Source organism: Anopheles coustani, chromosome 2 (assembly GCF_943734705.1).
Source record: "Anopheles coustani chromosome 2, idAnoCousDA_361_x.2, whole genome shotgun sequence".
NCBI classification, from domain to species: Eukaryota; Metazoa; Arthropoda; class Insecta; order Diptera; family Culicidae; genus Anopheles; species Anopheles coustani.
This window is the reverse complement of record NC_071289.1, coordinates 84,305,262-84,322,826: the sequence shown is the minus strand read 5'-3', so window position 1 is coordinate 84,322,826 and position 17,565 is coordinate 84,305,262. Positions and strand designations below refer to the sequence as shown.

Sequence of the window (17,565 nt, the reverse complement as noted above, 5' to 3'; positions counted from 1 at the left end):
TCTGGGAGAGGGCACCCTATAAAAGTGGATCCTCTTCTCACGACTCGGTGTCAGTCACCGGTGGAAAACCAACGATCAGGCAGCAAGTTTTAGCGAGTGGAAAAATTCCCAGTTTCGATCAGTTTTTCAGTTCAGTTCAATTTCTAATCTTCTAAAAGGTTAGTAAAAGTGGTGTTTCAAACCATTTGAAGTTATTATATTTATTTTCAACACAAATTTCATTCCAAGTGTGTCATAAATAACCTAACAAACATTTAGTTAAATAGAAGTTCAAGTGAAAAGAACAAAAGTGAAAAAGTGTGTGTTCGTTAAAAGAAACGTTCTTTTTTTAAACACATTTCCTCCAGATGTCTGTGGTACCGATGCTTTTCCGTGACTGGTGGGAGGATTTCGACACCCCACTGCGTAGTTCGCGCCTGCTGGATCAGCACTTCGGCACTGGTTTGCGGTTAGTACCCCCGGGGAAAATGGAAAACGGCTTTCCAACGAATTGTGAAATGTGGATTTTATTGGTGCTAATTTCACTCCTTTATGTTCTTCAGTGCCGATGATCTGTTCTCGTCGTTCTCGCCCCGTCCCGCGCCGCTCGCCTCTCCCTCGCTGCTCCGCGGAGGATACTACCGGCCATGGCGTAACACCGCCCTCACCCGCCAGGACTCTGGCTCTACGCTCAACCTCGACAAGGACCGCTTCCAGATCATCCTGGACGTGCAGCAGTTCACGCCGGAGGAGATCACGGTGAAGACGACCGACCGAGCGATCGTGGTGGAGGGCAAGCACGAGGAAAAGCAGGACGAGCACGGTTTCGTCTCGCGCCACTTCACCCGCCGCTACATGCTGCCAAGTAAGTGTCCGATCGCGAGACTTCAAAGTATTCATCATAAACCCAACTTCAATTGAACACCCCCCCCCCCCCCCCCCCCCCCCCCCCCCCCCCCGATTTCTTTTCCATCAAAGATGGCCACGACCCGAACGATGTCGTTTCGACGCTTTCCTCCGACGGTGTGCTCACGGTGACCGCCCCGAAGAAGTCCCTGCCGGCACCGAACCCCGAACGAAGCGTTCCCATCCAGCAGACGGGCCAGCCGGCGAAGGATAAACCGGAAGCGACACCGAGCGTCGAGCAGGCAAAGTAACCGAGCGAACTCGCTGTGTGTGTGAGTGTGTATTTGTGCGGTGAATGGTGCGCTGCTAACGCATGAGTATTAGATTCGGTGTTTATCGTCCTTCGTTTATTCTGTTCTGTTTCCGAACCGTGGCTGAACTGATGGTACAATAAAGCAAACATTTATTTATTTTCTACAACAAATGTTTTTATTCACAAACCGTTTAATAGTTAAGGAAACGAGCGAAGAAAGATCGGAAAGCTAGAGAAAAGCCGTTTCAATAACGAAACATTTTCGTATGATACAGTAACTAGAAACAATAGAAGGAAAACACAAAGCACAAAAAATAGAAGGAAACACAATTATCAATTTAATGAAAAATAAAAGCAATGAACTTATTTTCGGTTTGTTTCTTGTATAGCTATTAAAATATATTTGAAAAACATATCAACTTATAACTTAAACTTTGCACATAATACAGCACATATAAAAACTAAAGTATTTACTTCATCCTACATCTGGAAAAAGAAGGAAAACTAATAGAAAATACATAAACTGGAACTCACTTTGTTCAGTATATTTCAGACACCTTTGGCAAACTTTTCATTAAAAAAGGGTTCTTAAAAGAAGGCTTATTAAACATTTTAAAAAACATTCCAATGCCCTTACAAACAAACAAAAACACAAATAAACGACACAATATCGCATATGAAGCTCATAAAGTTTCTTTCGAAATCAGGCACAAGCACAAACAAACGGAACGGTTTGCTATGAAATAAATGGTTGCAGGGTTTAATTTTACACCACGTAACTTTTCTTCGCACTTCCTAATACTTCCATGCACATTTAGCTAATCACTTTGGTTCAAGGTACGTTCGACAACGGGAATAATCAAAACGTTGAGGTCGGCTGGTTCGTTCATTCTGCTGGCCCACCTTCCAACCTCCGCTCACTTTGCGCCGCACTCGCTGGACACACTTTCCGACGTCTTGCGCACCGTTTCCGTCGTTCGCTCCTCGATGCGCTGGATCGGCACCGTCCGCTCGTAGACGACTTCCGCCGGTGGGGGCTGTGCCTTCTTCGGTGCCACGATCGTAAGGACACCGTCGGACGACAGGCTCGATACGACGTCCTTGGGATCGTGATCGTCTGAACGAATGAAGATTAGAAAGATAAAGTAAGCCGTTATTTTTCGTTTGGTGATAAAACCGTTAGGTTTGAAATGGGATTTGTTGGGGAAGTAAAATACGAAGACTTAGGAATTGAAATTAAATAAATTACTAAAAATATCAAGAGAAAACAGTTCTATAAAATTTACTGAAAAATTATCCAATGATGCAATTATTTTCTAGTGCCCGCGTTAAACTCCCACCGAAAGGGCAGGCTTTGGCGTTCGCCAACACCGCGAGTAAACACTCACCCGGCAGAACGTAGCGACGGACAAAGTGTCGCGAAATGTACCCGTGCTCGTCCTGCCGCTCGTCGTGCTTGCCCTCCACCACCACCGAGTTGTTGACCGTTTTGACGGTGATCTCATGCGGTGTGAATTGTTGCACGTCCAGGTTGATCTGCAGCCGCTCGACGGTGGCGCTGGCGGCGCTGGTCAGGCTGCTGCTGAACCGCGGCGTACCGAAATCACTCCACGGCCGGCGGAAGCTGCCGAGGCGGGACGAGCGCAGGTTCGACGAGTGGAAGCTGGACGCCATCTTCTGCAGATCCTCGGAGCTGCACTTCCGGAGCGGGGGAAGAAAAGGTACGTGCGGTCAGAATTTATCGCTGCTCGCGAAAATGGAGGCAGGAAAATGTGTTCCCTCTCTGGCTTTCACACGTGTACGTACAAAATGCCGGTGCCAAACTGTTGATCGAACAGTCGAGAAGTTCGCCGGGGACTCTCGAACAGATCGTCATCCCACCAGTCGCGGAAGTACATCGGAACGGACGCCATTTCGAATGCACTCGAACACTTCCAGACAAATATGCACCCTCACTTCCACTTTCGAGAAACACTTTCACCAAACACTTAATCCGTTACCGTTTTTCCGACCACTTTCCACACTCACCGAACGGGGCTTCTACGCTGACTGAGCCTGTCAGCGTCTTCGAGGTGCGTTATTTATACACAGCCGGCCTCCACTTAGCACCCTCTCGCGCAATTGAAGAAGGCGCGACGATCTGCACCGGCACAGGCATGATCCGGTGCAATAATATTCTTGACGGCTTCTCGCAGAGGCCAAGAAGCTGCACGCTGGGATGGGTAAGTGACGATCCGACACTCTCATCGTACGTACGAAGCGTGATTTCACTACCCCAAACACAAATATCAGCGACATTCCCGGTGGTGGTGGTGGTGGTAAATAAACTAAAAACATAAGAACAAACACGATCAGCCGCTTCTTGAGCGTAAGTAAGTAAGAACGCTATTAACCCATAAAGGTAACAGTATTTAATGGAAGTGAGTTAAAGCACGTGAGAAAAGCATATAAATTGTAAGCTCTCTTTACTATAATCCCATCAAAACAGGAAACCTAACTGAAAATTCATTATTTGATTCAAAAGACATACGAAAGAAATATTCACATCATTATGACAAAAATTATCTGTTGAAACAATTTGGTAACAAAAATAAATTTATTTTTTTTCAACATGTTGGTATTAATATTATCCCAAAGACCTTCATCAAAACATTTATTTTCTCAGTTAAAACTGAAACCATCATAAATAACATTTCATCTGCTTGTTAAATGCACAGTTCAACTACATCCTCCAAACACCCGATACCTTAAAGGGTCTAAAATCGCCGAGGGATTCGGTGAAGCGCGTGAATGATAATTATTGACCATCCTTCAGTTCGTCGTCATCAGTTCGCTTGGTTTACATTCGATGACACAAGAGATCTTTCTGTTCGATCAGCTGGGACTGGTGAGAGAAAAAATCTAGAGAAAAATTTAAAGAGACTCCGATGGATGCGAACATGGGTTGTTTTCTGCTCGATCATGGGATAAATTTAAATTAATGATCAAACAAGCGTGCCGAGCGTAGGTGGTTGAGAAGTGCTCATCCTAAAAGAGGTTCTCGGGCAAGTGACGATGTGTTATAGCAATTTGGAAAATTAATAAATTGATCATGATCACCGTTTAATTGTTACGAACCCGCTCTGTCGATGAACAAACATAGACGAAAGGTCATATAAGTTTTTTTTTGGAAACAAAAAACGGTACAAAACTTTACCCAGAAAAATAATTCTCTAGAAAAAAAATACCAGACAACAAGATGCTGCTTCCGTGGTGATAAGTAGTTGTTTATTTCTCCACCTTTCCCGACTGAGGTGCTCTCTCGTGTCGTACTGTTTGCATAGCGCGCGAGACATAAGTGCTACGCCAACCTGTCCAAACCGTGGTTCTATGTTTGTCGTATATATTTTACCGTTTTCTACGGCTTTGAATGCTTGTTAGCTGTTGGTTCCCCGGTTGTAAAGGGGCGGTGTTTCTATGGCTCTGCTGCAGGTGCTAAGAAACATCCAACATGTTTTGGAAAAGATTTGATTTCGAAAAAAAACCTACATGATATTTGAAAGTGAGGAAAGCTATTTTTTAATCAACGCTAAAAAATCTTATGACAATCTAACATGTTTGAAGGATGGAAATAACTTTACCAATTGTTCAGGATAAAAATAACATTATTTCCCTATTCTTTTACCTTCAACCATGTACTTTCATTCAAAAACCCTTAAAATAAAATAAAATGAACTCAACCTGTTTTTTTTTTTTTTGTTTCAAATTGTATACCGATTTTTATCCTTCGAACTACTCATAGTGCAATACAAAAATAGATTTTCCTTTCTCACCACGTTTTAGTTCTGTTATACCAGCGTAGTGAATTGAAATTCGTTCTTCCTCCCGATGAGCAGGTTGCTGTGAGAAACGACGTGCTCACTTTCATCCGTGAAATGATACGATACTCCGCTAGCCGAGGGGATTGGAGATGTTCAAGCTACAGTTTGATCTTCCTATTCGATCATATTGATTGTAACCGATTGAATACCCAGTTTTGCAAAATGTGACCCTTTTTGGAATGTACGACATTCCTTCAAAGTTTGTAAAATTGAAACGTCCGGAAAACCAATCGATCATCCGCCGGAACAATCGCGCGTTGTTCGTTGAATGCACCTTAATCAGCCCCATCGCTCGGCTTGGTCAGAATTCCACTCGCTACCGATTGTCCGGCCGGTTGTCGAATGGCAACCAGCTGACCGCCTAACACAGATGTTCCCTTTTATGGCCATCGCAACAATGAGCGGTGTGTATTTTGCGCCGAAAGGCCGATGTGGTGTTACACAAAATAGAACCACGTGTCCGCAAATTTAAACGAATCTAGCGAGGGACGTGGTGGGGGGGGGGGGGGGAAGAATCGCGATCGCGCCGTAGCCCACGCATCACACCCACCCACCCACACACGCACACAGGGACACACGTGTGTGCACGAGCAAAATAACAATACCATACAAAGCGTTAACCCCGACGCTTAACGCTGACAAGCTTCCATCGCGGAAGTGCGGTTCCGATTATGCCGACCATCGCGTTCGGCACCGTTTCGTACCTGTTCCCGCGAGTATCCCGCACCCTGTTTTGCGCTTCCGGCAGCGCCCGGTTTTTGTGCCCTTTTTCAGGGCACCGGCCGCCCCTCCACCAGCCTGCCCGGTAACCTTGGAGTCCCCGCTTGCGAATGTCATCGTCACGGTTGATTGCACCCCAAACGCCATTGTTGCGCGATCGATTGCGCTGCTCCAATATTTCCTACGGGAAGACACCGAAAACTGCGCGGGTCATCCTACCCCAACGTCGTTCTTTCGGTTGTTCCTGCGTGCCTGTAGTAATGCTACAGCAGAGTTTACAAAGCGCAACTTTTACTCTTTCCAATCCGATAACCGTTAAAACGTTGACTGCCATGTGTTTTTGGCACACTTTTCTAGTACATCATTTTTTAATTAAATTTGTTCATAACATTTGTTAAACTGACGGTTTTCGACTTAGCTTCTCAAAGAACTTTTTTTTAATATTACTATATTTTTTATGTTGTATTTTCATTTATTTATGGGTCAAAAACTTTTTAGAACTAATTGCTGCTGGCACCCATTTCTGGATGATGTTTTTTTGGATTCAACGTGTTAAGCTTTGGATTCGTTTTCGAGCTAGTTCTAGGCCGAATCATAGTTTCACGTTGCGTAGAAACAAATATGTTTTCCTAGTTAAATTTATTTCTGGGCTGAAACAAGAGGAGCAATAAATTGTTTGATTTTTTCCCAAGATATCTTCCTAACAAAATCGAACGCTATGTCTTTTATTTGCTGTGTAGATCGCTTGCAATTGGTGAGTTTGTAAGTGTGTTGTAATTTCCTTACGCGAATACATACGATTAAAAATACACACAGAATCTTTATTATTAACTAAACCTGCATCAGTTTTACTTACAATTTAATCTTTTCTCTTATATAACTCTTCGATAAAAATAATAAGTGTGTATCAGACATTACATGATAACTAATTAAACATAATCGGTACCTTTACCACGCGCGGCTACTCTAGGGTACAGTTGACATTATGTGATACCCAAATGTGGCTGTGGTTGTGGTTATTGGTCTCCCGCCCGCTTTCCATGCCCTCCATACACCTCCCCCACAAAGGGTGCTGTTGTAAACAAACGGAGAAAAAGGGCGCACAAGCCAAAAATCACTGCTTCGTCCGAGCATCAACAAACCCTTCGGTTTGGCTCAACAACGGTGGGTGGCGAGGGGACACGGTGGCCAGATTAACGAGCCAAACCCCCATTCGCAGTCATCCCGCACTGCCTCCGTCTCTTCGCGCTCCAACCGACGTTCCAACGAACGAAACACGCGAGCTCGAGACGGAAAAATCGTTCCACGTAGGAGGAAGGGTGTGAATCAAAGGGGGAAGGGTTGTTGGGTGGCCAGGTGAGCTGCTCGCGAAATCAAAACAAAATTCAAATCCATCCGCCACGAGCCGCATAGTCGCGTCGACGCGCTCGTTGGAAACGGTTCAACTTTTGCAAAACCCTTCGCTGGCGCTCGCTCGCGTTCGTTCCCCGCCCCCCATCGGTAATCCCCCCCGAGAGTCCGCAACGTGTCAAAGACCCTTCCGTTGGTCCTGCCTGAAGGATTGATTCACCGCTGACGCAGGCAAAGCTCGGGTTCAGCTGCCAAAAGTCTTCGACGTCGGTGAAAGTGTTTCGCGAGGTTCAGTGTTCGTCCTTTCGCTTTCCGGTTCGCACATCCGCTCAGGAAGCGCCAAGCAGACGCGTTCATCGGCAGCGTTAACTCTTGCATCCAGTAAGTAGACCGCAGTAAGTGTAGAATATTGCAACGCGCAATTACGATGCGTAGTAGACGGTGCCCTTCATCCGAGATCAATATCAAGCCAATTTGGAAGTCGTCCAGAAATAACTGGCGTTTTAATACTCAAGGAACCGTGAATAATAGAACGTGGCAGAAAGGGAAACGAAAAGTAAAACAAGAGAGAAAGTTCCAGACCATCATTCGGGGACTAAAATTATTAATTACTGATATTGAGACATCAAGTTGGCAGTGAAAATTCAAAAGCAGGCAAAACCCGTTAATGAAAACAGACAGTTCGTTTTTAGGTCTATAATTTGGCAGTAAAATATCCTTGCTCTTGAACGGTCCGTGGCCAAGAGCACGCCAAGGGTAATTTTTCAATCGCAGTTGGCATTGCTGCTGCCGAAAATGTGCTACCAATTATGAACGGTCCGTTGCTTACAATCAAAGTCCAAGTGCAGGGTGAAGTCGTGAATTTTCTGAACCGTACCCATTTCTTAACGTGCCCTTCGAACGAAATTCGCGCACTCGGTATCGGCACTTGGTATGCGAACCAATCCGTCGCTGGCGGACTCGAACCGAAGGACGCGAACTATCAGGAAAATAAAATTCGAACATCCGTTAAGCTGGGGAGTAAAGGTAAAGGGAGCAAAGGAAACGAGAGGACGTCAGCCCGATAGCACCGAACTGCCTATTTTTATAATCGGCATAATCCGGCGTGACAGTGTTAAATCGATAAATTGCACTATCAGCCAGAGGTCGACCATGGAGCTTACGAATAGTTTACGAGTGGAACTCGGGGTGTTTTCCCCTTTGCAAAAATGTACCCTTGGCTTGCCCTGCACCTGGTTGACAGTTTAGCGTCCGCTTTCAGGAAAGGATTTTTTCATTGGAGGAGACCGCCAGAACGCAGGGTCATCGGGACCTTCGCATTGGAGCACGATAGCGCACACTTTTTTCGGTGGTTTTATTTCACCTCCAATCGTGGTGTTTGTGATTCTGTACTTTCTGTAGATTTAGAAGGCTTAACCCCTCAGCCAACACCACGATGTCGCTGGTTCCGGTGCAGTACCGTACCTGGTGGGACGACTGGGACCTACCGCTGTACACGCGCGTCCTCGAGAAGTCGATCACGCAGGAGGTCCTTGGGACAGATGACTTCTGGCGTGCGCCACCCCTGGCGCCGCTGCGCTGGTCGAGCCTCTACCGGCCCTGGCGCTACTTCAGCCTGCGGGATGTCGGCGCGAAAGTGGACACCGATCCGAACCGCTTCCAGATCGAGCTGGACGTGCACCAGTTCCTGCCGCACGAGGTAACCGTGCGCCGCACGGACAAGTACGTCACGATCGAGGGCAAGCACGAGGAGAAGCGGGACGAGCAGGGTTACGTGGCACGCCAGTTCTCCCGCCGCTACCTGGTTCCAAGTGAGTACAGCGCAATCTCCCCCGCCCGCTTAACGATCGATTCCTATTTTCACCAGCCCGAGCCGGCACAATCTTTTTCTTACCACTCACATCACCATAGCATATGCACCATCGTTGCACCCCTCCAATCATGGTCATCATCCCCCTGCCCATCTGCACCTGATCGCCGCGCGACTATCACCTGAGGCGAGGGTATTTCGGTACGGTCCTCCTTTAGAAAGGTGCTATTTATTCTGGTCGGGCTTATCTCTACGATCCCGACGGCGAAAGCACATGACTCACGCTCATCTCCCGTCGCCTGCCGTTACCCTATTGCACAATATGCGCTATATGCGGGTCGCTCGTAGTCCTTGAGACTTGAATCACACGCCCGACCGTTGCCCGACGGTGTGCCAGTTTCCCTGCGACCGATTGTGTTTGTCTGTGACGACAAAACGGACCAACGACACGGACTGATGGGTTACATGCACGAACTATATTGGTAAGTCATCGATTTGCACCGGAGAGCCATCCACAAGTACAACCGATGGTAGATGAACCCAAGTTGGGTATGTTATTTCAATTAACTATAAACATAGATTGTCAACTCTGACCACTCGATAACAGTTCGATTGAAGACAAATTATTTTGCAGATTATTAATTTTCTTTTACCTTATTTAAGAAGCACAAAAATACTTGGTAAATTGAAAATTGAACATGTACTATTTACAGTAGAGAACAACTATTTTAAGTCTGTTTAGTGCCCACAAAAAAACTTGTAAAAGGCTTAATATATTTCGACTGTAATTTGTTTTTGAAGCGTATTTCATGCAAAACGGCCAAGTTACCCATATACCAAAGCATTTTCCAGTGATTTATAGCCTTAAGGAAATCATGGCATACCTGATAAATTCTTACGGAATCCAGCATATTAGTACAACCTAGTAGGAAAATATTCAATTTGGAGCCTTAATTTATTACGGAGTGGAAAGGTTTATTTTTTTAATACTCTGTAGAAGATAAAGAACATTTCTTACTAGAACAAATAACGCTATTGCATTTATTCCTTCTTTGAGCTAGGATTTTATTCCACTACCACCACTGTTATTACTAGCACCACTATGGGAGCACTTACCCTAAGTGTACTTCAAATTTCAAGTGGCTTAGATACTTAGATTTTCAAACACTGCCATATACTCTACATCATAAAACTACAACATAATGCCTAAGAAAGTAAAAAATTCCAAATTGAGAACTCAAAAATAGAAGACAAGAAAAAATATTTCAAGAGCGTGTAATACAGTTTATAATAATTCAAAACATGAGTAAATTTGGAAGAAATATTTCCCCTTAAGCCTTCTTAGTCCATGCAACTTACACTTTGCATTCCTTGCTTTTACAGTCCTTACCGAACTTGCCATTCTTCCTTACTCTTCATTTATATCGTTGTTACACTTGCACATAATTCAACCATCTTAAACCGTATGTTGGCGTGTCGCCACCTTGTGTTCACCGCTAAACCATCCTGTTTGTGGTTCTCCTTCTACTTCCAGTCGGCTACGATGCCAACCTGATCGTCTCGTCGCTCTCGTCCGACGGCGTCCTGACGGTCACCGCCCCGCGGATTGGGCTGCCGGCGCCGAAAGTCGAAAAGTACGTGCCCATCTGGCACACCGGAAAGCCGGCCATCGAGGACAAGAAGTAAATCCCGGCGCGCACACACTCGAACCTCGGTCTCGCTCCGGCGGTGGAACGGAACGGCTGCACGGATGTTGCACTACTTGTGTCACACAAACGTCTTTTGCTCCATCCACACTGCCGGGCCTCCGTGCTGCCTTCTGCTACTGCCACCCTCCACCACCGAGTCGAGCCGATCTACGCTTGTTTACATGAGTTTTGATCCTTTTTCTTCTGTTTTTTTCTTCTTTTTTTTCTTTCGTTTCCTTCTTTTTCTTTTGTTTTACATTCTTTTTGCTGTTTTTCTTCTCTTGCCTGTCAACTGTTTTGTTTCTCTTTCACTATTCCTCAACCATATTAATTGTTAGTCGTATCAGTTCGCGACGCTGTTTGACTTACAAGTAACCAGATGGTGCGCCACTGCACTCGATCAGAACGTCTTCGACCGCAACTAGCTGCGCCGATGTGTTTCCAATAACTTTTTGCGCCCAATTTTCCACGCACCAACGAAATGTAGCACGTGTTTAGCCGCGAACGATGCACCACACATCTTCGGGAGGAAAAGTTGTTCACAGACACAGCAAACACCGCCGGTCGATCGATAATGCGTTTGCAAAACAGATAACTTTGTTCAAGTTTGCAAAAACAAACCCCAAAACTAACCTTATAAGTGTAAACCACGTTACCAACTAAAGATGTGATTCATTAGCGAAAAATTAACAAAGAAACAAATGTGGTGTTGTATGTTATGGGAAACGGGGTTCGAATGGTAGATGCTCGACCAACACGGACCAAAAAACGACCCTCCAACCTCCAATTCGGAAAAAACCCCTTTTCAACAGGACAGCAACGGTTAGTTTTATTGTAAATCGTTTCGATTGTGCGGCATATTCCGATTAAAAAACGCCCCAACTAGAGTAGTTTTGCGTATGAAACATGCAATAATAATAAACTAATACCAATAAAACTAAAAGAAATTACGAATTGAATCGAACTGACAGTTGTATTGTCGATTATGCTCCTGCTATGCCATGCCTATTGCCCGAATCGAGCATATCTATTGATTATTGATGACCATTTGGAAAATGTTGTTTGGAAAATCGTTGCGAATACCAAGGGAATGGATGGAGTACTTCAAAATGAAATAAAAAAGTAGGTGCGGCCAGATAGCGTGCCTATCGATTGATTCAAGGTCTCTCGGTTAAAAATCAAAATCGAAGGGCCTCGTCGTTTGAAAGATGTTTTTGTTTAGTTGATTGAAATTTCGACTTTGTTGTGGGAGAGTTGTAAATGTATGCGGAAAAGTATAGAAAACTTATTAACTTTATCTGCTACTGAACAAAACTAAGCTCATCGTGATAAGACGCGAAAAAATTGTTTTAAAATTTTGTATTAAACTATGTTAAAAACTATTTTTTCTCTTTTTCCGTATAGAGATAACCGTATAGAGCGGTTATGTTTGAACTAATATTGAATCAATTAACTGGGAATTACCATAAACAGTGAATTACACAGAACTGGTTTATTTGAATTTATTCTACCAAATGGCCACGTTTAACAATCTGTTAAATATATGTATTGTTAAAATGTTTATAGTTTTTCTTATCCTCTGTTCAAACGATCATCTTCGACCACAGTTTTCTTCTTGGATTGGTAGATTGTAAGCAATACTATTTATATTTTCTCACAAACTATAATTGAGAATTTATGTTAAACTTATTTCGCTTCTATAAGCTTTTTAAAAAATGTTGTTTCGTGACATGTCGTTTCGAAAGTGATTTAAACGACCATCGTCCCATGTTTTTTGACATAAACGGGCTCCAACAATGAACAGCATGCATCCGTCGCAATTTGGTACAGTTCTCCTAAAGACCAACGATTTTGACAAGCCCTCAGCTGGCGTGGTGAATCGTTGCTGCCCTTTTAAAACTATGTCTAGGTTCACATTCCTCAAACCCAGCGTACCGTCCTTATCCTTTTCCTTTTGGTTTGAAGCTCAAACCTTTTTTTTGTTTTGTTTCAAAGGGAAGGGGACGGAAGAAAGATTCCTGTCTGAAGCGAACGGCTGCCAACCTTTACGCCATCGTCAGTCTTTAAGAATTGCAAATATGTCCTATAAACTTTACTGTGTTACCTACTGCCCCGTATTGTGGTGTGTAGAGCCTTTCGTACCAAACTGAAACAAACAAACTTTCTCTCGCGGATGCGCTCAAGGAGCGGACATGGCGAGTAGTAAATACGTACCCAAAGGGCTAACCTATGAAGGGCTCGACATGGGGCGGTGAAAAGTTCAGCTCAGACAGCCAGTTCGTCCTTGGAATATCAATCATAACGACTGTTGCAGCGCACGTGCAGCGGAAGGTTGCCCTACGACTCGTGCAACTTTCTCCCGACAGTCGGGGAGAGTTTCACCCAACTTCTTGGCGCATTTTCCATACGTGGCCTATGTAGGAAAAGACAGGCCCAGCCCGGATATGTCAGAAATGTGGAGCAAAAAGTAGTTGGCCCTAGTCTCCCTGGAAGGCCGCGCTTGAACCGTCGCTCAAGCGAAGTGTAGTGAAGTAACTTTCGCGCTTCCGGCGTTCCTGGGATCATAGGATTTTGCATGGCGTATTATTTTATCCCATTGAAATGTACCGAAATTGGTTAAATTGCATTGTCACTCACTATGGACACATTGATTGGATATTGGCTGCATCAGTCTGGTTCGTAGCAAACGAAAACGAGTATCCTTTCCGCAAGTAAACTTGTTTGATCGACAGTACTACTCCCGTCTACCAGTAATGAGGCTGCCAAATGTGTCACGATTCATTGTTTCCAATGTGAATCTTAAAACCTTAAATAAACCCTGTTACAATATGCATAATCCGTTAAAAATCATTTTTGGCGCGCTATCTGTTTGAAACTGAAATATTTCCAGCATGTTCATGCAATATTTCATGAATGCAACTTGTTTGAAAGAGCCCTGCGCCGATATCAAGTGAAATATTGAACCGCATGGCATGGTTCTGAAAAACATCTATCTTGTTTCTAATCTATTTGAATTGTGCTATAGTTAGGAATCATAAAATCTCAACTTATCTTATCATTCAAATCGATATCGTACAAGTACCATTTATTGTAAATGACAGATGAACACGAAATTGAAAATCTAATTCGAAACACAATATTAATTTGATAGCAGTTTAACAAGAATTTTATTCGTATTTCAAATGTTTACACTAATCGTAAAATTAGTTATGAAATAAAAACTATTCTTAATTCTAAGTCTGCTGCGACTCTTTAGCAGATAGTCCGCCCTCCAGCTTCTTCATGGGCTGACCGGTGTGCGTGATTGGAATCGCTCTTTCCTCCTTCTTCTCGATCTCCTTCTTAGGACAAGTGATGGTCAGGATGCCGTCGGAGGAAAGCGAGGACACGATATCGTTTTCATTATGGCCGTTTGGTAGCATGTATCGCCGTACGAAGTGTCGCGAGATGTAGCCATGTTCGTCCTGTTTCTCCTCATGCTTGCCCTCGACCACAACGCTCTTGTCCACGTACTTCACCGAGATCTCCTCCGGCGAGAACTGCTGCACGTCCAGATTGATTTGGAACTTGTCGTTTGTGACGTTCACCGTCGAGCCGCTGTCTCGTTTAGTGGCCACGCAGGAGCTGTGCCAGGGCCGGTTGTAGCGACCCGGTTGCTGATTTTGATGAATACGATGCAAGGGATGATGACGGTGCTGATGTTGTTGATGAGCTCTGTGCTGCAGAATTCCTGTTGCGGCGGCCAATGCGGTAAGCAGGTCATCGTCATTGGCTGCGCTTCCAAAATGCGGATCCATCAAACGACTTGCTCGAAACGGACGATCAACCTCATCGTCCCACCAGTTGCGATAGAAAATCGGAATGATTGCCATTTTGCACGACACAGTGTCTTCACTTCTTACTTTGAAATATTCCTTCACAATGCTTTCACAATTTCACAAACAAACTTCGATATTCCTCTACACGTTTTACCTTAGGAGTCGCTCGTTCAAATGATGCGTTCGTTGCGTCCGCACCTGCGATTATATATTGCGCGTGCCGGAGTTCATGAACACTACAGATGTTTCCCGAAATGTCGAGATCGATGAACTCACGGTTTCGAGAACGATGAGCGAACATTCAAAATGCTTCTAGAATCGTCTAGAATGTTTTAGGAATATTGACAGCATACAAGAGCAACAAAGTAGGTTTAATGCAATTCAATTATTAATAAAAAGTGGAAATTTTTAATCTTTACATCTTTTTCTATTATTATTTCTTTACCGAACGCTTGTTGCGCGCGTACACATTTTTCTCACGAGTGAAATATTTCACATGCTTTTCAACCCCCAAGGAACTCACTACGCCTTTCGAGAATCATCCGCGTTGTTCGTGCGTCTAGCGCGTTCATCTATATAAGCGCCGCGATTTCGTTGGAAATTCATCAGTTTAATTCAAAGCAAGCGATAGAAAACAAGCAATCAAGTCAAACCAACCGATATTCGGGCGGAAATTCAGCGATAAGTTGTGAACCAAGTGACAGTGAATAATCGATTCTATTGCAATAACCAAAGTTAGAGTGATAATAGACAGAAGTATAGTAAAATCCAGTGAAAATGTCGATCGTTCCAATTTTCTTCCGTAACTGGTGGGACGACGAATGGGATCGTCCACTGTGGAGCTCCCGGCTTCTGGACCAGCATTTCGGAGGTGGTGTAAGTGCGGACGATCTGTTGAACGCCATGGCATCGGTCGCCGACTCCCACAGCCGCAGACTGCAACAGCAACAAAGCGCTGGACGCTACAACCGGCCCTGGCACAGCTCCTGCGTGGCCACTAAACGAGACAGCGGCTCGACGGTGAACGTCACAAACGACAAATTCCAAATCAACCTGGACGTGCAGCAGTTCTCGCCGGAGGAGATCTCGGTGAAGTACGTGGACAAGAGCGTTGTGGTCGAGGGCAAGCATGAAGAGAAACAGGACGAGCATGGCTACATCTCGCGACACTTCGTACGGCGATACATGCTACCAAACGGCCATAATGAAAACGATATCGTGTCCTCGCTTTCCTCCGACGGCATCCTGACCATCACTTGTCCTAAGAAGGAGATCGAGAAGAAGGAGGAAAGAGCCATTCCAATCACGCACACCGGTCAGCCCATGAAGAAGCTGGAGGGCGGACACTCTGCCAAAGAAAATGTAAAAGCTAAGGCCGAAGGGGAGAAGATGGAATCTTAAGTCTGATGATACAATGTAATTTATTTCAATAAAAAGAATAATTTTAATAAACTGTTACGTAACATTTCATTTTACGTTGTATTTTGTTTGAAAATTGCAAATATTCGACATATATTTGATACATATCTATTTACAGACTTCATCGTGTTAAAAAGTTCTTTTGTTATTTCTAATCAAAGAATGGCAATCGTCGCTTTTGTTTCGCTGCAAGTGTTCACATTTAAATTAACTATCAATTTTTTATTTCAATTCCCCGATGCTATGTGGTTGAAAAGTATTGGCCTTGCAAGCTGTTCGGCAGATATTTTTAATCTATTTATTGAAGAAACTGAACTACAAGGGCGACATTTGGTTTCATACGTTCGATGGATTGTGGTTTTCTGTGCGAATGCACTTCCATATAAATGGATATATTTTTAGGCTTTCGTGTAGGTTTAACACCGAAGATGTGTATAATCTGTCGCAAAATGTTGTATGCTATGCATTACAATAACTTAATTAAGTATTGTTCTTTAAATATCATTGATAGAAGAAGAAATATTGTTGTTTGCAGCGTATTACAGCTTAGCTTCAGTATTTTACTGATCTTACTATTTTCATATGAAAGCTTACATGATCGTTCCCCAATATTGTAGTAAACAAATGCTTTACTCATCGGGGATATCATCGGTCGTTGCCCTGAACCAAAAATAGGATCAAACTTGGCAGTGGAGTCGAAAATGGAACATAGAACTACTATTACTTATACTCTTACACAGAGAATTACGATGCAACGATCACTCTACGAGCTTTACACATATTGTTCTGCAAAGTTTATCCCTAAAAGGCTCATGAAATTTATCAATCATCCCTACATATGGCTTGTAGTAGCTTGCTACAAGCGTGTTTGTGATCCATTGCCCGGCGGTTGTGTTCAAGTTAGCATATGAACTGGGATCCCGGACCCGTTTAATCGGTGTGACTCGTAAAGTTTATTGTATATTTTTAAATAAATGTAATTAGGCAATCTTAGTAGAACCAATTCGAATAAGAAAGTTAAACGTATTATGATATTATCTTCTTCTTCTTCTTCTTGGCGTAACGACCTCTTGGTCATGGTCATGCCTGCCCGTTAAGGGCTTACGAGACTTGTTTCCCTGTTGTACGTGGATAGTCAAGTCCTCTCGTACAGGGGAGGGTCCGGTCTCGGTTGGGATTCGAACCCACGCCGTCGAGGTGGTGAGCCCCGGCGCTCATGGGCCGATTTTCTAACCGGCGCTACCGCTCGGCTGTCGCGGACCCCCAAGTTGAGAAAGTGTACAGTAGTTTTAAGTGGTCTACAATGTTCCTGTCATTTAGTTAGGATAGCTAAGATTGTGAAGAATCAAATTAATAGCGCACTTTTTTTCTCTTTCATGTTCAACAATATTTTTTCAAATATTTCATGGTTGTTTACTTGTCTTCTACAGTTAGAGCATTTTTGTGCAAACTCGCTTGTTCAAACAAATTCATCTTCAACTTGTACCTTGTAAATATTTTTTAAGGCACTTAGTTATTTTAATCCCTCTTAAAACATAAAAATCCTTTGCGTTTCTTTCTTTCGGTGACCTTCTAAACCATTATGTTTACAGGAATAATACAAGAAAGTTAGCTACTAAATAAAATGCCACAGGCTGTTGGTTTTTCAGACTTAAAGTTTTAAGCTAAAGAAAAATAATAAGATTTAAAACAATCTGCATTCTTTGTCCATGCGGAGTCTATGTGAACCTAGTTTTGTGTTTTTATTTTACGGTGATTTCAG

General features: G+C 43.7%; 5 protein-coding genes across 5 annotated transcripts; 3 read left to right on the top strand and 2 right to left on the bottom strand.

Moving 5' to 3' along the window:
* Positions 1-57: 57 nt before the first annotated feature.
* On the top strand, positions 58-1,280 carry LOC131263135 (protein lethal(2)essential for life-like). Its single transcript, XM_058265290.1, has 4 exons — positions 58-158; positions 348-448; positions 543-844; positions 958-1,280. The coding sequence occupies exons 2-4, from the start codon at positions 348-350 to the stop codon at positions 1,134-1,136; spliced, it is 582 nt and encodes a 193-aa protein (XP_058121273.1). The 5' UTR covers positions 58-158; the 3' UTR covers positions 1,137-1,280.
* A 599-nt stretch (positions 1,281-1,879) lies between these two features.
* LOC131263134 (protein lethal(2)essential for life-like) lies at positions 1,880-3,237 on the bottom strand. The gene is made up of 3 exons (XM_058265289.1): positions 2,945-3,237; positions 2,527-2,831; positions 1,880-2,255 (listed from the first exon to the last, which is right to left on the bottom strand). Exons 1-3 carry the CDS (start codon positions 3,049-3,051, stop codon positions 2,056-2,058), a joined length of 612 nt encoding a protein of 203 aa, XP_058121272.1. The 5' UTR covers positions 3,052-3,237; the 3' UTR covers positions 1,880-2,055.
* Positions 3,238-7,877: 4,640 nt separating this feature from the next.
* Positions 7,878-11,530, top strand: LOC131265195 (protein lethal(2)essential for life-like). The gene is made up of 4 exons (XM_058267457.1): positions 7,878-8,094; positions 8,493-8,879; positions 10,413-10,560; positions 10,905-11,530. The coding sequence occupies exons 1-4, from the start codon at positions 7,878-7,880 to the stop codon at positions 10,939-10,941; spliced, it is 789 nt and encodes a 262-aa protein (XP_058123440.1). The 3' UTR covers positions 10,942-11,530.
* Positions 11,531-13,784: 2,254 nt separating this feature from the next.
* LOC131263131 (protein lethal(2)essential for life-like) lies at positions 13,785-14,547 on the bottom strand. Its single transcript, XM_058265286.1, has one exon. It carries the CDS (start codon positions 14,436-14,438, stop codon positions 13,800-13,802), a length of 639 nt encoding a protein of 212 aa, XP_058121269.1. The 5' UTR covers positions 14,439-14,547; the 3' UTR covers positions 13,785-13,799.
* Positions 14,548-14,998: 451 nt separating this feature from the next.
* Positions 14,999-15,854, top strand: LOC131263133 (protein lethal(2)essential for life-like). Its single transcript, XM_058265288.1, has one exon. The coding sequence runs from the start codon at positions 15,162-15,164 to the stop codon at positions 15,783-15,785; it is 624 nt and encodes a 207-aa protein (XP_058121271.1). The 5' UTR covers positions 14,999-15,161; the 3' UTR covers positions 15,786-15,854.
* Positions 15,855-17,565: the final 1,711 nt, after the last annotated feature.